This window comes from Colobus angolensis, unplaced genomic scaffold, assembly GCF_000951035.1.
Source record: "Colobus angolensis palliatus isolate OR3802 unplaced genomic scaffold, Cang.pa_1.0 Scaffold437, whole genome shotgun sequence".
Lineage (NCBI taxonomy): Eukaryota > Metazoa > Chordata > Mammalia > Primates > Cercopithecidae > Colobus > Colobus angolensis.
This window is the reverse complement of record NW_012117788.1, coordinates 545,276-569,461: the sequence shown is the minus strand read 5'-3', so window position 1 is coordinate 569,461 and position 24,186 is coordinate 545,276. Positions and strand designations below refer to the sequence as shown.

The window sequence follows — 24,186 nt, the reverse complement described above, 5'->3', positions numbered from 1 at the left end:
GAGATGGTGTGAAAAATGGGTAAGGATTCAAAGTTTTTGGGGGCAGATTTACCAAGCAGGCAAGACAGGGGTGCAATGCATGACACTGCTAATCACAATAGGACCTCACTCAACATCATCAATACATTGTTGCAAATTGCAATTTTATGCAAAACAACCTATAATGAAACCAGTTTTTTTTTTTCTTCATCAAAGTTATAAGGAAACGACATCATTCAAAGACCTGTTGAGCATCTCAGGCTTGCTCACCCAGCACTCCTGAGCCCACCAACCTCTACATCAGCCAGGAGGCCGGGTCCTGTGATTGGTCTCCCAGCCAGTCACAACTATCCCACCCTTTCAGATGCCATTCTCTGTCCATCTTGCAGTTGGCTCCTTGCAGCTGCTGGTAGCCCTGGGGTGTTGGATATGGAAGTGTAGACAGGGGGGCAGATCCAGGAGCTGATGCACCCTCCGACTCACCCTCGTCTAGCGTGGCTGGAGGGACAGTAGGGAGATGCAGGTGTGTGGATCAGGCCCCGCGCCCCCAATCACCTGTAGCAGTTGTTGTGGTACTTGTTGTAGCTGCCCAGGGCTGTCAGGCACCCCAGACAGATGGCGAAGGAGAAGAAGATCTGGGTGCCCGCATCCATCCACACCTACAAGGGAAAGGGCAGGAAAGGTGAACTCCCAGGAAAGCCAGGCCATTCAAGCCATGGAAGGACACAGGCATGTGGCTGAGCCGGACACTGGCTAGGGATGGTGAGAAACCTGTTCTCAGCTAACACTGGCATCCTGCGACCTCTGTCACCCCGGCGGGCTCTACTCCCTGAGCTCCTGGATGAAGTTTCTTGGGCACTACTAGGATAGAACAGGCATTAAGCATTCAAAGAAAATGAAAAAGACTAAAAGACCCGTGGTGGAAGTGTGTAGGAGGCTGGGACAGGGCTCCAGAACAAAGCTAGGTCTCCTGTCAAGGTTTGGAGCCTAGCTTCTGCCCCCACTTTCTCCTGTGACCCGTGCGGAGGAATCCAGGCACAGGGTCTCCGGGAACACTGTCCCTAACATCAGGGCTACCACCAGTATGTCGCTTCGGCCCTCACATCTCAGCCACCTCTGTCTGCAGACAGGGAGAGTAATTCTCGGCCCGCAAAAAGGCAAAAGGATGAACAGAAACACCTCCGAACAGGGCTTTGTAGTGCTTGGGAGGGGAAAAATCACAGTCCAGCTAAACAGAGAGTTGGCTGTTATTGTTATTATCTCAGCTGGCTCGCCCAGCCTGTGCATGTTGTGATTTAGATCTAACAGCTAGAATAACATCCCAGACAGAAAGAACGTCAAGGCAACAGGACCGAGTGACCCTGCAGATCTGCAGGACCCTCCCCAGGCGCTCCTGCCCCGGCGACGTGCGCACAGCCAGGGAGCGCCCCGCTATGGACGCAGACATCCACGCAGGCGCTCCTCACATGTCTGTGTTCCTGAGGGAAAGGGTACCGGATGACACTGTCTGTGTCTTCTGCTCAGCCTCCTTCCAGTACCCCCCAAGCAGGCCCCTACTTTCCATAAAACCCTCTATGCTTTCATCACTCCCTTCTGCTAATATCAGGCCTCCGATTCCTCAGTCCCTTCCTGGTCTTTGCCTGCCTGCCTAGGCATGGTCCCCACCCTCAGCCCCTACCCCTTGCTCCCTCCTTTCACGCTCACCCCTACCAAAGCGGCCACATTCCACAGCAGTGTAGGGCCCGAGGGGTCCACCAGCAGGCTGACAGCCTCAGAATCACGCCGATTCCTCAGTCAGCATCCCCAGTCAAGACACTAAATCCCTAGGCCTGAAGGAGAACCCAGAACGCGTATCCTTTTCAGAGCTTCCTGGCTGATCCTAATGGTCACCAGGTATGCGATGCTGTCCTATGGCCCCTGCATCGGGGTGCACCCAGGGCACCCATCCTCTTACCATGTTTCCATTCTGCAGGGCCAGGGACAGAGTAGGGAAGACCGTAGGGGGAAGGGGAGAATGTCTCCAGCCTTCCATTCTTGAGTTCACTGGGAATCCCGTCCTGAGATGGTCTGTGAGGCAGGAGGTGCCACCAGGGACAGGGGGTCAGCAGCAAGAAGCACAGAGGAGGACTTGGAGGGGCTGGAGCCAGTGAGGAAATCAGACAGAGAAGGAAATGGTAGGAATGAAATGCTAGAGAAGGAAACGGTGGGGATGAAAGGCAAACCCTGAGGACAGGCAAGGGGAGTGCTTGCAAATTTCAGTGTCTCACTTCTCCCAGTTAAAAAAAAAAAAGTTTCAGTGTGATGCCACACCAGCTTTGAGGAGATGCCTTGGCCAGTCTGTTTCCTCCTTCGAGATGTTCCAAATCCTTTTCTCTTCTAAAACTCTACCACACAGATCATGCAAAGACAGTCATCTCAGGAAAACTCACTGACTTTGGCATGAAAGTCAGTTGGTTCTATCTTATTCCTGCTTCACCGGCTAAGTGATTGGCAGCTTCAGGAGCAGGACCTTTTGGCAAAAGGTCCTGAGCTTATAGAGAAAGCGTTTTCCCAAGGTGAGAGGTGTAAGGGCTCAGGACCAATGCATGTCTCCTGGGTACTGCCCCTTCATGAGGTCAGGCACCCCCTCCAAAAAAGGTCATTCAGGATGTGGCCCAGGAGCCTGGAGGCCTCACGCCTTGGACATTTGCTCCCGGGCCTGACCGTGCACTGGGTGCAGACCGGGCCATGAGTTACCAAAGAAACACACTGCGGCTGCCCACACACAAGCAGAGGCACAAGCCTGAGATGGGCAGCTTTGTGAACTTGTGCTTGGGAAGGAATAAGAGAAATCGTGACTTGGCCATTCACCTCGCCTCGGCAGGGGTGGGAGGTCAGAGTGGGGTCATGTGGAGACTGAGTTGGGGGAAACATTAATGAGAACCAAGGAAAATGCAGCAGGAGGGCTGAAAATCCAGAGCACAAGGGTCAATGCTCTCTTTGACCAAAGCCTTTGACTAAAGCCCCCTCGCTGGGAGCTTGGCAAGCCGCAGCTCCCCACACAGCTGCTGCCCGACAAGCCTGCTGGGATGGGGAAAAGAACAGGGTCAGAAGCAGGGCTGAGGGACACGCAGAGCAAGCTGTTCCATTCCCACCACAGGCGACCACCCCCTGCCCACGCCAGGAGCTCTGGTTTCTGGAACAAAGCTCTGACATGTCTTTGGCTAGGGCAGAAGGCCGACCAAGGGAAAAACAAGTGTAAAAAATTCTTGGTGGAACGCAGGTAAAAAGAGGTCTTGCGGGGAAAGAGGAGGAGAGAGGACTGTAGAAGATCTGGGAAAAATGTTTTCAGCCTCACGTCCAACCCCCAGAATTATTCAGCTCTATCTACTGTTTCTAGAAAGGCAATGTGGTGTAATGGAAAAGCCCGGGCTTTGAAGTTACGTTAATCTGGGCTCAATTCCTGACTTTATTAATTGCTGGCTGTGTGACCTTAGGCAAGTCACTTTACCTCCCTGAACCTCCCTTTTCTCATGAGGAAAATGGGTATAATCACAAATAAAATAATGTATGTAAAATGCCTAACACATAAGTAAATATTCGTTTCCTATCTCACCTTCTAGAATAATAAAAAGCAGCTCTTAAGACTGTCAAATAATTCATATGCTTTGGGAAATATCTATGACGGTGAATAAGACAGCAGTCTTCGAAAGACTACTTGAGATCAACCCAAGCTCCCCCGCGTGCTAGGTTTGTGATTCTGGGCAAGTTTCTTGGGTTTCCTAAGCTTCTGTTTCTCCCTCTGTAAGATGAGGCTGACCCCCAGACTCACAGGGTCGAACTGTGTCAAGCACTCGGCAAAGGGCCTGGCGAATAAGGAGGATACAATAAGGTTAGCTTTGGCCACTGTTTACTGCTGCTATTATTTTAAAAAGCAACTCATCTTTCATTGGTCATAAGGTGGCATAGATTGGATTTCAACTTCCTCCCTAAACAAACCTTTCCTTAGACTTGCTTAACGTAGGGATTTAAAAGGTTCCAGGAGGGCTCTCTGGTGCCCTCCTCCCATCCCCGCCTTCAGCGACCTCCCAAAGTGCAGTAGAACGGGCACAGGGCCAGGACCCAGGAGAGAAACAAGCGGCCTGAACAAAGCGCACACTCCAGCAGAAGGCTGGGTCTCCAGTGGCCGCTCTCCAGGGGCACGAGACTAAGCCTGAGGAGACCGGGAAAGGCAGCAACCTGCCCCCCAAACAGCAAGCCTGGCAGAAAAAGGGGAGCAAACAAGAGGGGAGCACGGCGTTGTCTCTGCCTGGCTCCCAACGACCAGCCTCAGTGCTTGGCAGAGAGATACGTCTTTGGTCTACGTGTCGTGGAGAAGAAATTTTGCACCTTTCTCAAGTGCCAGGCAAATGCCAGTGAGAATAATCACACCTCCTGGGGAGTGCCAACGAGACTCAGTGAGGGCTCTGGCAGGGCACCCCCCCCCGCCCCCGGCAGGCGCTGCTTTGTTCACTGACAACAGAGGCCTAGCTTCAGCATGAGACTTGTTCAGGCAGAGAAGAAGGCTGCTCAGGCCCAGTCCTGGCACTTGACCCATCCCCCTCCCCACCGCTCCACAGCACTTGGAAGACAGACGCTGCCTGCACGGCCCAAAGCTGGCTGGAATGGGAAGAACGGTATCCCAGAGCACAGGCTGAAAGAGGCCCAGAGCTGGCTGGAATGGGAAGAACGGTATCCCAGAGCACAGGCAGAAAGAGGTCTTTGTCCCTGCAGTCACCCAGACAGAGACTTACGGCCTCCTTAATGCTCAGAACTTGAAAGCGACCTGGTCCACCTTCTTTATGTTTTCTGGGAGCTATTATGTACCAAACATGGCGCTAGAACAGATCCGGCACATAATGGATACTCATAGCAGATTCATTCAGGTTTTTGCTGATAAGCTGTGAGACAAACAAAGGTGAGCAGCCAGGGACCTCGTCTCCAAGAGTGGACCATAAAGTGCCTGGCATTTGTCACCCTCGGACCCAGTCCAGTTGCAGGTATGAGGGTGAAAATATGCTTGAAGTTGTCTAGGCCTTAATGTCCTAATCTATAAAATGGGGTTGCCTTGTGGACCTGCTGCGAGCGTTTGCTGAAATAACGCGTGTAAGCCGCTGAACGATGTCAGGGACAGAGTAAGCACGCCCTAGTAGTTAGCTGTAAATAGCTGATCAGGACAAAGCCATCAATCTGTGTGGAAATACTGAGCCCCTCTGTCCTTCTTCTCTGCCAGCCTCCCTGCCTGTCACCTTTCCTGGTCATGCCTCCATCCTCTCTGTCCTGCCTGCAGACAAAGGTGATCTTCGTAGCTTAGCCACTGGTTCTCAACTCTGCCGCTCCAGAACCACCGTGGCTTTCTCGTGTGTGGGGAATCCAAGCCGAACTCTTCACCCGGCCTTCAAAGCCTCCCCTCCACTCAGCTTCCCCTACAACTCCTGCTCGCCACCTGCTGTCCACCACAGCCCTTTGGTTCTAGGTAAGTCAAAGGGCTTATGATTCACAAAACAAAGATATCCTTTGCCTGGTCTGCCATGATTACTGGCTGCACAAACTTAGGCCACAGTGGGCTCATCTTACAATGAGGAACGTGCACTGGGGTCCTAGAAGGACCCCAGTTGTGCTTCTACAGTTTGGCTCCGAAGTCTGACTGCAGCCCCAGTACCCTGCGTGGACATGCGGCCGTAGCAATCTGTGTCTCTGTGCTGTCTGAGAAATGGGAGAAGGGAAGATAAGCCTCTGTCCCACCGGAAGGTTATTGAGAAACACTCAGGACCAGGGCTACTTGACTCTGCAGGGAGGTTTCTGAACAGCAGTGGTCTGGCTGCTTCTGGAAGCCACAGCGTCCCAGTAGAGCTCAGGATGAAAGAATCCAAACCTGGCCGGAGTGGCCAGGAGACCGAGAACGGCGTGGCTTCTGGATGGCCTGACGTTCCGCACCAGGGGGAGCCATTGCCCTGTGTGCACGGAGCTCCCAGCCTCGGTGTGCCTGTCCCCTTTCTCTTGCTCCCTGTCAGCAACGTCAGTGAATACGCTGGTGCCCGACTATTTTAAAACGTTTGGAGCCATCCCAGAGTGTCTGCTGCGTGCTGGGAGCCACTCGCCCTTATGTCTCCTCGGGGCTTCTTTCACAGACACAGAGAGACTCCTCCAGCAACAAGGGGAGGATCTCTAGGTTGCACACTCACTCCCCCGGCAGGGTGGCCTCTGCGCCCGGGAGGCAGAGGCAGGGCATAACTGGGTAACATTTCAGGGCCTCTGGGGCACAGATTACCCACGCTCCCCTCCAGCCCTCAGCACCTCCTAGCTTTACCAGCTTTCAACTGGCTGCCAAAGAGGGGAAGGTAAGAGACCTGTCAGAGGCACGGGCGGCCCATTCCAGGTCTTGCTTTTCAACCCCCTTCAGGCAGCAGGCAACACCACCTCTCCCTAACCGGACGGTAAAAAAGCACGCTGTAGCAGAGGGAGTGCAGACCACGAAGGAAGGGTGGGGAGGAGACCCGGAGTCTCTGGACCTCTGACAGGGAAACTTAACACGAGCCCAGCTGGCTGAGGGCAGGGCCAGGGAGCTGGGGCCCAGACATGGGTCACATGGGCAGAGGGAGGGAACCAGGAGGCAGACTGAGGGGTAAGAATCAAAGAGGAAGCTCAGTAGGAGACAAGCCCCTAAGAGAGAAATGTATGAAGTGGGTGGGGAGAGGATGGGAGAAGGATACCCTTGAGTAAGGGCTGTGAGTGACACTTGGGGCCCTTGAGAAACATTATTAGAAATGTTACCCTAGTAATATTTGCCTGGGTTCCCCGGCAGCTGTGAACCCGAGAAGGGACAGTGTCAGGCACCTTATGACCACAAACAGCTGCCACCACGTCAGAGGCATTGGAACCAGAGCAACTCCAGCTCGAATAGGGGCTGGGTGAACTAAAGCTGAGACCTGCTGGGCTGCGTTCCCAGGAGGTGAGGATTCTCAGTCACGGGATGAGACAGGAGGTCGTCACGTCCCAAGACACGGGTCATAAAGACCTTGCTGATGAAACAGGTTTCAGTCAGGAAGACGGCCAAAACCCGCGAACACCAAGACGGCGACAGAAGTGACCTCTGGTCTTCCTCATCACTCTTTACATGCAAATGACTATGCATCAGCATGCCGAAAGACCCTCCCACCAGTGCTGTGACAGTTTACAAATGCGAAGGCAACGTCAGGGAGTTAACCTCTATGGTCTGAAATGGGGGGAGAACCCTCAGTTTTGGGAATTGCCCACACTTTTCTGGAAAACTAATGAATAACCCACCCCTTGTTTAGCATATAATCAAGAAATAACCATAAAAATGGGCAACCAGTAGCCCTGGGGCTGTCCTACCTATGGAGCAGCCATTCTTTATTCCTTTATTTTATTTTATTTTATTTTATAGACAGAGTCTCACTCTGTTGGCCAGGCTGGAGTGCAGTGGCATGATCTCAGCTCACTGCAACATTTACCTCCTGGGTTCAAGTGATTCTCCTGCCTCAGCCTCCCGAGTAGCTGGCATTACAGGCTCCCACCACCATGCCCAGATAATTTTTGTATTTTTTAGTAGAGGGGGGGGGTTTCACTATGTTGGCCAGACTGGTCTCGAACTCCTGACATCAAATGATCCACCCACCTCGGCCTCCCAAAGTGCTGGGATTACAGGCATGAGCCAGCACACCTGGCCTCCTTTACTTTCCTAATAAGCTTGCTTTTGCTTTATTCTACTCCCCCCAAATTCTTTCTTGTGCGAGGTCCAAGAACCCTCTCTGAATTGGGGCCCCTTTCCAGCAACAAGCAGATATCTAGAGAAGGAAGGGTGCACCCCTGCTGCCACTGTGGACATCTTAGGGTAGTGCTAGGTGCAGAGGTTCCCTGCCAGAGTGCAGGGAAAGCCTGGAGCTCCGGTGCCCCGGGAGTCACGTGAGGGCTCCTGTCTGTGGTTTCTTACCTGGGGATCCCACAGACGCGTGAGGTTTGGGTACAGGTAAAACTGAATTCCTTGGGCTGCCCCAGGCAACGTCACCCCTCGAATTAACAGGACCACCAGCATGAGGTAAGGAAATGTGGCCGTGAAGTACACCACCTGGTCATGGGCAAATGAGAGACAAGGAGCTTGTGAGTGAGGAAGTGGCAGGGGCAGGAGGCAGGGGGCAGGAGCTCCTCAGAAAAGGTCAAGGGAGTGTTCCTCCTGCTCCCAGCTCGCCCGCAGTTGTTTAGTTCTGTTGCGGGAAGTCAGGGACCCCCCGAATGGAGGGACCGGCTGGGAGCCACGGCAGAGGAACATAAATTGTGAAGATTTCATGGACATTTATCAGTTTCCAAATAATACTTTTATAATTTCTTATGCCTGTTTTTACTTTAATCTCTTAATCCTATTGTCTTTGTAAGCTGAGGATGTACATCACCTCAGGATCTCTGTGATAAATGTGTTCACTGTACAAATTGACTATAAAACCTGTGTGTTTGAACAATATGAAATCAGTGCACCTTGAAAAAGAACAGAATAATAGCGACTTTTGGGGAACAAGGGAAGATAACCATAAGGTCTGACTGCCTGCCAGGTCAGGCAAAAAGAGCCATATTTTTCTTCTTGCAGAGAGCCTATAAGTGGACGTGCAAGTAGGAGACGTATCACTAAATTCTTTTTCTAGCAAGGAATATTAATATTAATACCCTGGGGAAGGAATGCATTCCTGGGGGGAGGTCTATAAAAGGCCACTCTGGGAGTGTCTGCCGTATGCAGTTGAGATAAGGACTGAGATACGCCCTGGTCTCCTGCAGTACGCTCAGGCTTACTGGGGTGGGAAAAACTCCACCCCGGTAAATTTGTGGTCAGGCTGGTTCTCTGCTCTCGAACCCTGTTTTCTGTTGTTTAAGATGTTTATCAAGACCATACGTGCACCGCTAAACATAGACCCTTATCAGTAGTTCTGCTTTTGTCCTTTGCCCTGTGATCTTTGTTAGACCCTTATTAGTAGTTCTGCTTTTTGCCCTTTGAAGCATGTGATTTTTGTACCTACTCCCTGTTCTTACACCCCCTCCCCTTTTGAAACCCTTAATAAAAACTTGCTGGTTTTGAGGCTCAGGCGGGCATCACAGTCCTACTGACATGTGATGTCGCCCCTGGTGGCCCAGCTGTAAAATTCCTCTCTTTGTACTGTCTCTCTTTATTTCTCAGTTGGCCGACACTTATGGAAAATAGAAAGAACTTATATTGAAATACTGGGGGCCGGTTCCCTGGATATAGTTCCATCTCCCCTATCCCTTGAGCCACAGCCTCCCCTCTTCCCTTCCTCCCTCCAGCTAAAAGCTCCCGCCTCCCCTGACACATATTCAATAAATATTTGTTGAGTGACTGAATGACATTTGGCATTCTCCCAACAAGTGTGCTTGGCACTCATGGCAAGGATTGTCAGATATGAAAAGATTTGTGACACATGACCCCTGTCCTCACAGAGCTTACTAGCTTAGCACAACCAGGCAGCCAGATTAAGAGAGGCCCCCAGGGCAAGAGTTCGGAAGAATTCAGAATGCCCCCTTTGCTCCAGGGCAAAGAGTCCCCCGGAATTCTTGAGTTGGTTAAGAGTCATTTTGAGATGAAGAGTCTTCATGGAATTCTTTTTCCAAAGAACTGTTGTATGAATTAGGGAACCATGACTCGTGTTCAATTCGCAATGTGCCCACACATCATCAATTCCAAGATCAGATTACCCTGGAGGTGTCCTTCCTGTCCTTCTCGCTCTCTTCCAGTCCCAAAATCCAGAAGCACGTGAATCCAAGAGAGGCACAGAATCAAGGACGGAAGCTGCATCAAATCCTTGCTGGGTCATTGCCTCCCATCCTTGACAGGGTCACAGCTTCGAGAACTCCTGGGTGACAGCCCCTAGTGAGGACAGGGAGTCCGGGGATGGGAGGGGCAGGAGCTCCCCACACGAACCTTGCCTGTGGACTTGACCCCCTTCCAGATGCAGAAGTAGCAAATGACCCAGGCCAGCAGGAGGCACAGAGCCAGCTCCCAGCGCAGCGCCCCCAGGTGCTGGATCCCATCAGAGATCTTCAAGACCCGCCGCCTGGGGAAAGAAGGGTTGAACTTGGCTTACTTTCTCTGTCAGCCTCAGTTTTGTGGCCCCGTACCTGGGACAGTGGAGCCGAGCTGTGCCTCCCGGCTCTTGTCCAAAGGCTTCTCTGCTCTCTTCACATGAGGCCATCCTTAGCCCAAAGCTGGAGGTGGACATAAAGGTAGAGAATGGAGACTGCAGAAAGGTGGAAAACGGAGACTGCAGAAAGGTGGAGAATGGAGACTGCAGAAAGGTGGAGAATGGAGACGGCAGAAAGGTGGAGAACGGAAACTGCAGAAAGGTGGAGAACGGAGACTGCAGAAAGGTGAAGAATAGAGACTGCAGAAAGGTGGAGAACGGAGACTGCAGAAAGGTGGAGAACGGAGACTGTCCCAGGTAAGTTTGCTCCGAGTGCTTTGTCCCCAGCCAGGGGAAGGAGGTGCAGGCACCTATGTTCCCAACCAAGGTTTCAGGACTTTTTGACAGCAGGACTCTTGCTCTGGGTGAGTATCAGTACTGGGGGGAGGGGTGGGTCACAGTCCACACACTTGCAGCCACAGGGAGGAGGAAGTGTGGAGTGAGAGCATATATGCACACACACTCTCTAACCAGGGAGGAGTTGTCCCCAGCCAGGGGCAGGGGTGCAGGCAAGGAAGGCCAGGCACAGCCCCAGGAGAACTGCAGGAGTCTTATCTCTGAAGCGAGTCCTGCAATAACCACAAACACAGGCACCACAGAAAAAAGCCACTTAGTGGAAATTCTTCCCTTGCTGTCTCTTGAGAGTGACGTTGGTGTGAACTCCTCCCCATACCCTTCTTCTGAACACATGGCCCACACTGGGTGGGGTAGGGTCTTGCTTACTCCCAGAACTCGATGACAGGAGAGGTGGCATTCTCAGAGGTACCATTCAGGGAGCCGTTGGTCTTCTGGAACTCCACACAGTGTTCTACCCGTGGGTCACGAGGAGAGAAAAAAGAGAAAAATCATCAGCCAGCATATGACACAACTAGAGAGCAGGGTGAAACTCTAGGAGAATGGGAAGGAAGGTATTTGGCAGAGGCCAGGCTAAGGTTATCTACACAAAACATCCTCCCACACATAGTAATCTCACCAAACGCAGCTGACTCTCTACTGCACACTTGGACATGTGGGTACATAGATGCTTGGGTATATATTCTCCTTAAGCATGATCAGATGGCAACCCTATGCAAAATCACCACCTTTGAGGAACAATAAGAACGGTTTCTGGGGAAGTGACATGTCAGAATGGCCAAGAACACGGGTTGGAAAGCTCTGGCTTGAATGCTGACCCCCCGGGTGTGAACTGTGCGTCTGGGGGTAAGTTATAACTCAGCTGCGTTTGGCTTCCCTCGTCTCTAAAATGTAGATCGTAAGATCCGTTACGTAGGATTGATAAGCAATTAAATAAAAACATAGGCCGGGCGCGGTGGCTCAAGCCTGTAATCCCAGCACTCTGGGAGGCCGAGACGGGCGGATCACGAGGTCAGGAGATCGAGACCATCCTGGCTAACCCGGTGAAACCCCGTCTCTACTAAAAAAATACAAAAAACTAGCCGGGCGAGGTGGCGGGCACCTGTAGTCCCAGCTACTCGGGAGGCTGAGGCAGGAGAATGGCGGGAACCCGGGAGGCGGAGCTTGCAGTGAGCTGAGATCCGGCCACTGCACTCCAGCCTGGGAGACAGAGCGAGACTCTGTCTCAAAAAAAAAAAAAAAGAAAACATGGATGTAGAGTGCTCAATCAATGGTCTCTCTATTATTTGTATGTGACTTTGGAGCTTTACAGAGAGTATTGACTTTTTTATGTTTGATAAATATAATAATCCTGGAAAAAATTAAAACAGATACTGTTTTCCCCATTGTGCCCATGCAGCCAGCGGATCGTCTTAGAAATGGCCTGTATCTGCTCATGAATGAGCAAGTGTAGGCCGGAACCCAGGTCAGCAAGTTGTCTGGGTTCCGCCTTCAAAATATCTAGACGGATCCTTCTTGTCCCCTCTACTACCGCCACCCTGGTAGAGGGTAGACACCGTCCGCTCCCGGCTCCTATTTGGCCTTCAGTTTTCAACCTTGCTCCCTTCATGAAATCTCCGTTTTGTTAAACCTTAGATCACTCCATGTCCCACCCCAGGTCAAGGCCTCCAATGGGTAATGGGTTTCCCATGCCACTCAAAGGAAAAAGCCGCAACCCCTTTAGTCGCCTTCAAGGCCCTACTGGATCCATTCCCGCACCATTCCCTCAGCCACCCTGCTCCCTGCACACACAGGGCGTGTTAGGTGCCCTTCCTCCTAGAGTTCTTGTCCCCCAGCTGAATGGCTCGTTCCCCCTCCTCCTTGAGACCAATGCTGAAGCGACATCTCAGTAAGGCCTTTCCTGACCATGCCACTGGAAACTGCAATCCCACCCATAAAACTCACAGGCTCTGTCTTATTTTCCTCCGTAGCCCATCTTCTAACATGACATGTCCTGCTGCTTTCCAACCGGACACGTCTCACCCACTTGTTTTGTTTACGTCTCTACCTCCCACCGCTAGAATGAAAGCCCCAGGAGGGTGGGTCTTTGTTTTTGTTCATTCCCAGTGCTCAGAACAGAGCCTGGTATCATACAGCAGGAGCTCAACAAATATCTGTTGGGTGGTTGAAGGCCAGCTGGGTGCTCTGTCCACTAAACCATTCACTTTCCTTGACGCTGCAGCACACCCAGAAAAGCATTATTTCATCTTGGCGGGACAGCGTGTCTTGTGCTGTTCAAATGCGAGGCTCTGAGTAAAACCAGGCTCACCGGGAGAGATGTCAACAATGTCAAAAAAATAACACTCAGGTATTCAATTTGCCTCAGAATTGTCCCAGAGACCGCCAGTCGATCCAAAGGAAGATAGGCCTAATGATGCCCTGAAGCAAAAGCTCTAGGCCACCAAAAATGGACAAAATCGTTTTAAGAGGGACTCCACTGAGATCTGGATAAAATCTTTACTATCTGACAAGCTGGTTGTCAAGGGTGGTTTCAGTACACAAAGATATTTAAAAAAATAAAATAGAAATGAAGAAAAGAAAAATATATGTAAAGCTAAAGAATTATAATAAAACAGATTTTTTTTTTTGGAGACCAAGTCTTTCTCTACTACCCAGGCTGGAGCACAGTGGCACAATCTTGGCTCACTGCAACCTCCACCTCCCAAGCTCAAGCAATCCTCCTGTCTCAGCCTCCCAAGTAGCGAGGGCCATGGGTGTGTGCCACCACCCCTGGCACATTTTTTGTATTTTTAGTAGAGATGGGGTTTCACCATCTTGCCCAGGCTGGTATCGAACCCCTGAGCTGAAGGGATCCACTGGCTTCAGCCTCCCAAAGTGCTGGGATTATAGGCGTGAGCCACTGCCCCCAGACTAATTATAATAAAACAGATCTTTACACCTCGATTCATTCAATCAATATTTTTGAGCGCTTATAATAGAGCCAGCACCGTGCCAGGCACAGAAGCTGTGGAGATAAAGACACCTTTTCCGCCCTCACGATCTTGATGACTAGTGGGAAAATCAAGTCAACAAACAGAAGAAAAGTGAGGGAAGTGCAGCAGTAGGGCCGGGGCCAGTGCAGGTACTACCAGATACGTTTAAGAAGAGCCTCATGCAATCTTGGGGTATCAGAGGAGGTACCCCCAAGGCTTACTTTCCCTTTGAAAAATCATGGTGGAATGGAGGTGTGGCAGTGATGCACAAAGATGTGCCTGGAAGGGGAGCAGCAAGTACAAGGCGAGAGAGGTAAAGGTGAGGTGGTGACATAGACAGGAGTCAGGTCATGAAGGGATAAAGAATAGCATGCTAACCATGCAAAATGCTTTTCCAGGTAAGTAAAGGATTCAAACTCCAGTTCAAAATTGAGTAACTTATCTGAGCAAGAAAGAATTGGTCCAGGCGCAGTGGCTCACACCTGCAATCCCAGCACTTTGGGAGGCTTAGGCAGGGGGATCACAAGGTCAGGAGTTCAAGACCAGCTTGACCAAAATGGTGAAACTCCATCTCTACTAAAAATACGAAAAATTAGCCGGGCGTGGTGGTGGGCACCTGTAGTCCCAGCTACTCTGGATGCTGAAGCAGAGAATTGCTTGAACCTGGGAGGTGGAGGTTGCAGTGAGCCAAGATCGCACCACTGCACTCCAGCCTGGGCGACAGAGCAAGACTCCATCGCAAACAAACAAAAAGATAAAAAAGAAAGAAAGAGTTAATCTTGGCTAGCCCACTTCAAAGGGGTAGGGCCTCGTTGACTGGCACTGGAAGATACTTGGACGAGGAGAGAGGGATGTGCCAAGAATCCAAGCTGAAGAGTGTCCCCTGTGCTCTCCAGCCACGCTGTCCACTCAGGCAGCCACGAGCCACCTGTGGCTGTTTAAGTTAACATTCAATGCACATGTCAAAATTCTGTTCCTCTGACCACTTGCCACATTTCAGATGCTCAATAACCACATGTAGGAGTCACGCCAAACCTACACTGGTTCACTGTGACTGCCCAGAAAAGGTAAATCAATAAATAACCACATGTAGCTAGTATTAATCGCTACTGTATTGGATACTGCAAAGAACATTTTCATCATTACAGACAGTTCTTTTGGACAGCATTGCCCCAGATATTTTTGTTGTTGTTGTTGTTACTTTCTTTTTTTCTTTTTTTTTTTTAAACGGAGTCTCACTCTGTCACCCAGGCTGGAGTGCTGTGGCCGGATCTCGGCTCACTGCAACCTCCGCCTCCCGGGTTCACGCCATTCTCCTGCCTCAGCCTCCTGAGTAGCTGGGACTACAGGCGCCACCACCATGCCTGGCTAATTTTTTGTACTTTTAGTAGAGACGGGGTTTCACATGTCAGCCAGGATGGTCTCGATCTCCTGACCTCATGATCCGCCCACCTTGGCCTCCCGAAGTGCTGGGACTACAGGTGTGAGCCACTGCGCCCGGCCTGTTGTCGTTACTTTCTACACATTAGAGTCAGTAGTTCTATTACCATGGGTGGCTCAGGTAGTCTTACAAGCACAGGAGAAATTACAGACATGCAGCACATAGCAACATTTCAGTCAGCAGTGGATCACCTATATGACAGTGTTCCCATGTGATTATAAAATACTGCATCTTTACTGTACCTTTTCTAGGTTTCACTATGTTTAGATACGCAAATACCTACCACTGTGCTACACGCGCCTACAGTGTACAGTACAGTATTACAGCATGCAGCCCAGGTGTGTGATAGGCTGTGCCATGTAGGTGTGTGTGTGTGCACTCTGTGATGTTCATACAGGACAAAATGCCAACAGTGCATTCCTCAGAGTGTACCCCTGTCATTCAGTGAGACACAACTGCAATTGCTATTATAAATCACAGCGGACCCTTGAACAACATGGATCTGAACTGTGCGGGTCCACTTGTATGTGGATTTTCTCCCGCCTCTGCCGCCCCTGACAAGCAAGTCCGGATGAATTGCAAGTTTGAAAGACCTAAAATGTATCAGAAAGAAGATATGAGAAACAAATGAATGAACAAGGCATGTATCCATATATCAAACTAAACATATTCCAAGTTGATTTAAGTAAATGGCTAAACAACATAAAAGTGGTCAGTTCTCATTGAAGATGTTAGTATTTTTTCTTTAAAAAGTTCCTGACATTTTGCCTGTGAGGCTGGTGAATTCTCGATCTTATTCTTGACATAAGATCTCCATGATGTACTTGGGTGATTTCTGGTGCGTCCGTGTTAAGCTGGGATACAGGGACAATCCCACTTCCGGTAGGGACAATCCCACTTCCGGTGAACGCGGCAGAACGGGAGGAGGAAGCGGGCCCTCGGGAGATGACCGTACCTGTGTTCCACTCGTGGTGGCAGCCGCCCCAGGGCAGGTCGATGGTGAAGCTGCTGAAGAGGTAGAAAAGGGCCCAGGCCAACACAATGATGTAGTACACGTTGAGGAGGATGACGATCATCTGGGAGGCGTAGCCAATGCCTGCGGGGAAACTGCAGAATTGGGCTAGGGAAGGCGGACGGTGGTGGCGTGCACCTGTCATCTCAGCTATGCGGGACGCTGAGGTGAGAGGATTGTCTGAGGCCGGGAGTTCAATTTACCATTGAGGAAAACTGCTATTTTTGTAACTCCCTGTGAATCTGTAATTATTTCAAAATAAAAACTAAAGAAAATCGGCCGGCAGCAGTGGCTCAAGCCTGTAATCCCAGCACTTTGGGAGGCCGAGACGGGCGGATCACGAGGTCAGGAGATCGAGACCATCCTGGCTAACACGGTGAAACCCCGTCTCTATTAAAAAATACAAAAAAAAAAACTAGCCGGGCGAGATGGCGGCGCCTGTAGTCCCAGCTACTCGGGAGGCTGAGGCAGGAGAATGGCGTGAACCCGGGAGGCGGAGCTTGCAGTGAGCCGAGATTGCGCCACTGCACTTCGGCCTGGGCGACAGAGCGAGACTCCGTCTCAAAAAAAAAAAAAAAAAAAAAAAAACTAAAGAAAATCCTATATATGGAGAAATAATGAAATTAAATACTGTACATTTTAAATACTTGTGTCAAGATAGAACTTTTTTTTTTTTAGAGACAGAGTTTTGCTCTTGTCACCCAGGCTGGAGTGCAGTGGTGCAGTCTGGGCTCACTGTAATCTCCGCCTCCCAGGTTCAAGAGATTCTCCTGCCTCAACCTCCTGAGTAGCTGGGATTACAGGTGCCCACCACCACACCCAGCTAATTTTTTGTATTTTTTGTATTTTTGTATTTTAATTTCACCATGTTGGCCGGGCTGGTCTCAAACTCCTGACCTCAGGTGATCCACCCGCCTCGGCCTCCCAAAGTGCTGGGATTACAGGCCTGAGCCACCACGCCCAGCCAAGATAGAACTATTAATGAAATAATTTTTTCTCATTTAAAGTTCTCTTTTAAAATTTTTATAATTGAGCTAAATATGTCTTAAAATACAACAACATTTTTATGTATTTAAAACATTGAGCTCAAGTAGCTTTGCACTCTGCTTACTTAACCTAAAACCTTTGCCCCATCCTCGCTGCTGTTTCTCACCCATTCTCTGATGGATCAGCTGACTAGCTTAGCACGCAGCCCACAAACCAAGGGTTTAGCGTAGAGACTCGCAGTCTTATCTCAACCTCAGAACTACTAGTAATCACTCACGTCATTCCAAATAAGGTTCATAACCACTAATGAAGATGCTTTGGAATCAGGTACAGAGCTACTCACCCTCAAAGATGGGGCAGATCTTCCTCCAGGCTGTGATGCCTCCCTGGCTAGTGTACTGGCCTAGTGCTGTCTCCAGAAGGAAGACAGGAATGCCACAGGTAAAGAGGAAGACGAGGTAGGGGATGAAGAAGGCACCTGTGGTTAGAAAACAGGCTGTTCATGTCCTGGGTCTATTCTTCTCATGGTCTGTACTCACCTCCTCCCATGACCAACCCACACTGCCAGTCGGAATCTCGGAGTAGAGAACATGCAAAGCTGCAGGAGATAGCTGCCTAGATGTTTGGAACCACAGCAGAGATCAAGAGTCACCGTGTTACTACACGTTCTCTTGCCTTTTTTCACTGCAAAGTTTCAGTCTATACTGAACAATTACTGCCTAACACATAACTCGTGGCAATAACAAGGAGTGTATTAAAACTCGGATGTCTAGGAGCACTGGCACAGCCCAGAGGCTATAATTCTTTTCAAAGAAATCATTGCTGTTAATGTCAGGTAGTCTTTTAGTAGGCTGAAATCAGAAGCCCTTTCAGTCATTGTTGTGGTTTGAATGTATCCTCTAAAGTGTGTGTGTTGGAAACTTAATTCCCTCTGCAACAGTGTTGGGACATGGAGCCTAATAAGATGTAAGTCATGAGGGCTCTGCTCTCGTGAATGGATTAATGTTATTACTGTGAGAATATGTTTGTTATAAAAAGTTTGGGCCAGGCATGGTGGCTCACACCTGTAATCCCAGCACTTTATGGGACCGAGGTAGGAGGATCACTTGAGCCCAGGAGTTCAAGACCAGCCTGGGCAACATGGGAAAACTCTGCCTCTAAAAGAAATACAAAAAAATTATCTGGGCATGGCTGTGTGTGCCTGTAATCCCAGCTACTCAGGAGGCTGAGGTGGGAGGATTGATTAAACCTGGGAGTTCGAGACTGCAGCAAGCTGTGAGTGTGCCACTGTCCTCCCTCCAGCCTGGGTGACAGAGCAAGACCCTGTCAAAGGAAAAAAAAAAAAAGGTTTATGTGGCTCTCTGTCTTTTGCATGAATAGTCTCTTGCCTTTCTGCCTTCTGCCATGGGATGACACAAAAAAGAAGGCCCTCACCAGAGGTGGACCCCTGCCCTGGACTTCCCAACCTCCAAAACTATAAGAAATAAATATCTGTTCCTTATAAATGACCCATCTCAGGTGTTCTGTTGTAGCAACACAAAAAGAACTAAGCTAGTAATCTGTCTCCTTCTGCTTCTATAAGCATTGGCGGAGACAAGACTACTGATGCCAGATATACTGATATTTTCTCTACCATGGACCTGTTATCTGCTGGCAAAGTGGACAGGAGAGTTCACAGGACACAGAATACCAGAGAAGAGATAGCTGCACAGAGAGGAAAATCTGCTTATCGGCAGAGGGTCCCCTCAAGCTTTCAACTGAGTACTAGTCAGTGCATACGTGTGAGAAAACTGAGGTGAAGGAAAGAACCATTCAAAATGATTAAAAGTAGTGGTGCTCACATACTGCCAGAGTAAACTCAAGATTCACCAGGCATTAGGCAGAGTATACAGAAAGGCATTTCCTCAGTAATGGGGAATATTTATCCCTAGACTGGGCACACTTCTAGTCCTACCTAATAAATCTTAAAAGCAAGATGTAAAAAGAGCAAGTAACTTCACTGGTCCTAGAACAGAGCTCAAGAATATTTATAGAAATATGAAATTGGCCAGGCGCGGTGGCTCATGCCTGTAATCCCAGCACTTCGGGAGGCCAAGGCGAGCAGATCACGAGGTCAGGAGTTCAAGACCAGCCTGGCCAATACAGTGAAACCCTATCTCTACTAAAAATACAAAAATTAGCCTGGCATGGTGGCTAGTTGGGAGGCTGAGGCAGGATAATTGCTTGAACCTGGGAAGCAGAGGTTGTAGTGAGCCGAGATTGTGCTACCACACTCCAGCCTGGGCAACAGAGTAAGACTCCATCTCAAAACAAAACAAAACAAACAAAAGTCGGGGTGCAGTGGCTTACGCTTGTAATCCCAGCACTCTGGGAGGCCAAGGCAGGTGGATCACGAGGTCAAGAGATCAAGACCATCCTGGCCAATATGGTGAAACCCCATCTCTAGTAAAAATACAAAAATTAGCTGGGCTTGGTGGCATGTATTTGTGGTCCCAGCTACTTGGGAGACTGAGCCAGGAGAATTGCTTGAACCCGGGAGGTGGAGGTTGCAGTGAGATGAGATCACTCCACTGTACTCCAGCCTGGCGACAGAGCGAGACTCTGTCTCAAAAAAAAAAAAATAAATAAATAAATAAATAATCCAGCAACCCATAAAGCAAAAATATTACTAGGTCTGGTATTCAATCAAAAATTACCAGGACAGCAAAGAATTGGGAAAATGTTACTCACAGCAAGGAGATCGAACCTGACCCATAACTGACACAGATGTTAGAATCAGCAGATGAGAACCTTTAAAAATTATTATAACTGTATTGCAAGTGTTCCAAAAGTTAGGGGTATAAAAGATATTGAAAAAGACCCAAATAAAGCTTCTAGACATGAGCACTACAATGTGTGAGATTTAAAGCAATACATTGGATGGGATTAATGTTAGTAGGCAGAGAAGAAGAAAAGATTAGTGAACTTGAACCATAGTAGAAACTACCCAAAATGAAACACAGAGAGAAAAAAGAAAATTTTTGCCGGGCATGGTAGCTCATGTCTGTAATCCCTGCCCTTTGGGAAGCCGAGGCAGGCGGATCACCTGAGGTCAGGAGTTCAAGACCAGCCTGGCCAACATGGTGAAACCCTGTCTCTACTAAAAGTACAAAAGTTAACTGGGTGTGGGGGTGCACGCCTGTAATTCCAGCTACTTGGGAGGCTGAGCCAGGGGAATCACTTGAACCCGGCAGGTGGAGGTTGCAGCAGTGAGCCGAGATCATAACACTGCACTCCAGCCTGGGCAACAGAGTGAGACTCCATCTCAAAAAAAAAAAAAAAAAGAAAAAGAAAAATTTTAAAAAGCACAGGTGTGCCTAAGTGGTGAGACAGCTTCAAACAGCTTAATGTAATGGGAGTCAATGAAAGAAATAAAAGGGTGAGAAAAAGCTTACAGAAATAATAACTGAAATTTTTACAAATTTTATGAAAACTATAAACCTATAGATCCAAAAAGTTCAACAGACACCAAGACAAAAAAAAACTTAAAAAAAACTAGTCCAAGGTGCATCATAATCACATCACTTAAACCAGAATATGGAGCTTTTAAGGGAAAACCTTAAAAGTCACCAGAGATAAAGGACACATATGTACAGACAAAGATAACATCAAATTTCTCATTTAAAACAACGCAAAAGAGAAGACAGTGATGAGGGAGCACATTTGTTAAAGTAATAAAGGAGGGGGGAGAAAAAAAAGCTGGCAACCTGGAATTCTATACCCAGCAATAATACTGTTCAAAAATGAAAGTGAAATAACTGTTTCTTAAGACATGCAAAACCTGAAACGATCTATCACAAGCAGAACTGAACTACAAGAAATGTTGAAGAAACTCCTTCAGGGAGAGTGAAATGATATCACCAGATAGAAATATGAATCTATACAAAGTAATAAAGAACTTTAGAAACAGTAATTACATAGAGAAACATATAGAATGTTTTTCTTATTATTCAAGTATTTTTTAAAAGATAATTGGTAAACAAAAATAAAAACAATGTAATACGGATTTTATAACATATAAAAATGTATAACAAAAGCACAAAGATCAGGAGGAAAGAAATGATATTGAAACATTTTAAGGTTCTTATATATATAAAGTGGTACATTATCACTTGAAGATAAACTGTGATAAGTTAAAGATGTATACTACAAAGTTTAAAACATCACTAAAATAACACAACAAAGCTACAGCTAATAAGCCAACAAAAAGAAGAAAGCTAACAATGGAATAATAAAAAATATTCAATTATTCCAAAAGAAAGCAGGAGGAGAGGGAAGGGGGAAACAAATAACTGATAAGACAAATAGAAAACAAATAATAAGATGATAGAGTTAAACCTAATTATATGGATAACTGTATTAAATGCAAATGGTCTAAGTATCCCAAATAAAAGACAGAGACTGTTAGACTGGCTTTTAAAAAACTGACAAGACTCAACTATATACTGCCTTCAAAAAATGCACTTCGAATAAAAAAGACATGAAGAGGTTAAAAGTAAAAGGATAGAAAGATATACCATGCTAATACTACTCAAAATAAATCTGTAAAGTTTCTCTTAATGTCACACAAAGTAAATTTGAGAGCAAAGAATATGACCAAGGTAAAGAAGGTCATTTCATAATGATTAAAAGGTCAATTAGTCGAGGGTCCATTAATCAATCAGTATTTCAAGTGCACATTCACCTAATAACAGAGCTTCAAAATACATGAAGCAAAAACTGACAGAACTACCAAGAGAAATATATAAACTAATTCCTGATAAATGTTAAAAATTTTAATAGCTCTCTCTCAATAATTTATAGACTAAGTATACAGAAAATCAGTGCAGACATAAAAGATTTAAAAATTATATCAGCCAACTCAACTTAGTTGATATTTATTGAATATTCTATCCAGTAGTCCAACAGCAGAATATACATTAGTTTCAAGTGAACATGAAATATTCTACCAAGATAGGCCCATATCCTAGACCAGAGAACAAATCTCAGTAAGTTTAAAAGGATCCAAGTAATACAAAATTGGTTCTCTGACTAAATTAGAAATCTATCAGAGAAAGACATCTGGAAAATTTCCACCTATTTGGAAATTAGGTAACACATTTCTAAATAGCCTATGGCTCTATTGAAGTAATCAAAAGAGAAATTAGAAAGTATCTTGAATGGAATGAAATGAAACCCAGTATCAAAATGTGTGGCATGCTGCTAAAGCAGTACTTAGGAGATTTACTAAGTGATTAAAGAAGAAAAGTTTCAAATCAATTACCTCAGCTTCCACCTTAAGAAATGAGAAATTATTGCTGAAATGAAGGTGTAGTGAAAGAAAGAAAGAAAGGAAGGAAGGAAGGAAGGAAGGAAGGAAGGAAGGAAGGAAGGAAGGAAGGAAGGAAGGAAGGAAGGGAGGGGGAGGAAGAAAGGAAGGAAGGAAGGAAGGAAGGAAGGAAGGAAGGAAGGAAGGAAACGAGCAAATGAAAGCCAAAGTAAGTCAAAGGAAATAAAAATCAAAGTGGAAATCAATAAAATGGAAAACAGGAAAATAGAGAAAATCCATGAACCAAAAGCTGGTTCTTTGAGATAATACAATTGATAAAATTTTAGAAGATACAAATTATCAGCATGACAAATGAGAGGTATCATCAGTAAAGGTTCTATATATATATTAAAACAATAATAAGAAAATATATGAAGAACTTTATGCCAGTAAGTGCAACCTATTTACCTAAATAGGTAAAATAAAAAATTTTCTCAAAAAACACAACTACCAAAGCCCACTCAAAAAGAAATAGTCTGAATAGCCCTATAACTACTAAGGAAAATTCGTTTTTGGTTTAAACCCATCCCACAAAAATTTCCAGGCTCAAATGACTTCAGTGGTGAATCCTCCAAATATTTAAGGAAGAAATAACAGCAGTTCTACACAAACTCTTCCAAAAAATTGAAAAGATGGAATGCTTACCCAACCAAATTTATAAAGTGAGCATTACCCTGATAATAAAAGCAGACAAATACATTATAAGAAAAGAAAGTTAAAGATCAACATATTTCATGAACATAAATGCCAAAATTCTAAACAATTTTAGGAAATCAAACCTGACAGTATGTTACTAGGACATTATATTATATAGCAATGTTTATCCCAGGGATACAAAGTGGGTTTAACATTTTTAAAAATCAACATAGTGCTGTAGCCTCCAGCTCTTCAAATAAATGGATAAATAAATAAATAATGTGACTCATCCTGTTAACAAATTACAAAAGAAAAGCTATATGATCATTTCATAGGTACAGTATTTGACTGAATCCAACAATCATTCCTAATGAAAACTGCCAGCAATGATGAGGAGAAGAGAACTTCCTCAACTTGAGAGAGGGCATCTACAAAAAACCCTGCAGCTAACATCATAGTTAATAGTGAAAGACTGCTAAGACTGAGAATAAAACAAGTGTCTATTCTTACTACTTCTATTCAACATTGTACTTGAGATTCTAGCCAAAGCAATAAGGCAAGATAAGGAATTAAAGGTCATTCTAATTTAAAAGGAAAAAAATAACACTGCTGTATTCTCAGAAGACATGATATTCTACATAGAAAATCCTTTGGAATACACACACAAAAAAACCCTACTAGAACCAATCAGGGAGTTTAGCAAGTTTGCTGGATACAGGATGGGCATACACAAATCAATTGTATATGTATTAGGAACAAACAACCATAAATAAAATGTAGGAAATAATACCATTTACAATAGCATCAAAATACTTAGGAATAAATCTGACAAAAGTTGTGAAAGATATATGCACACTCACAACTACAAAACATTGCTGAGAGAAATTAATGAGGAGCTAAATAAATGGAGAGTCATACCATATTCAGGATCAGAAGACTTAATATCATTAAACTCTCAATTCTTTCCAAATTGATCTATAGATTTAATACAATCCTAATCAAAAGCACAACAGACTTTTTTGTAGAAATTCACAAATTCTTTCTAAAATTCATCTGAAAATGCTAAGGACTCAAAATAGCCAAAACAAAAACAAAAACAAAAAAACAAAAAAAGGGCTGGGCGCAGTGGCTCACGCCTGTAATCCCAGTGCTTTGGGAGGCCAAAGTGGGCAGATCACAAGGTCAGGAGATCGAGACCATCCTGGCTAACACGGTGAAACCCCGTCTCTACTAAAAAT

At 46.8% G+C, this 24,186-nt stretch overlaps 1 protein-coding gene across 3 annotated transcripts in view; it reads right to left on the bottom strand.

The window, feature by feature from the left end:
- SLC6A13 (solute carrier family 6 (neurotransmitter transporter), member 13) overlaps positions 1-24,186 on the bottom strand; it is a 39,270-nt gene that overhangs the window by 6,005 nt on the left and 9,079 nt on the right. For 2 of the 3 annotated variants that reach the window (XM_011957127.1, XM_011957125.1), the window contains 6 exons: positions 17,309-17,443; positions 15,922-16,062; positions 10,923-11,007; positions 9,941-10,073; positions 7,952-8,086; positions 535-638 (listed from right to left, as the gene is read on the bottom strand). In XM_011957127.1, the coding sequence (XP_011812517.1) occupies positions 535-638; positions 7,952-8,086; positions 9,941-10,073; positions 10,923-11,007; positions 15,922-16,062; positions 17,309-17,443 (733 nt within the window). The remainder of the gene's footprint in view (positions 1-534; positions 639-7,951; positions 8,087-9,940; positions 10,074-10,922; positions 11,008-15,921; positions 16,063-17,308; positions 17,444-24,186) is intronic. The other variant, XM_011957126.1, reaches the window with a different exon arrangement.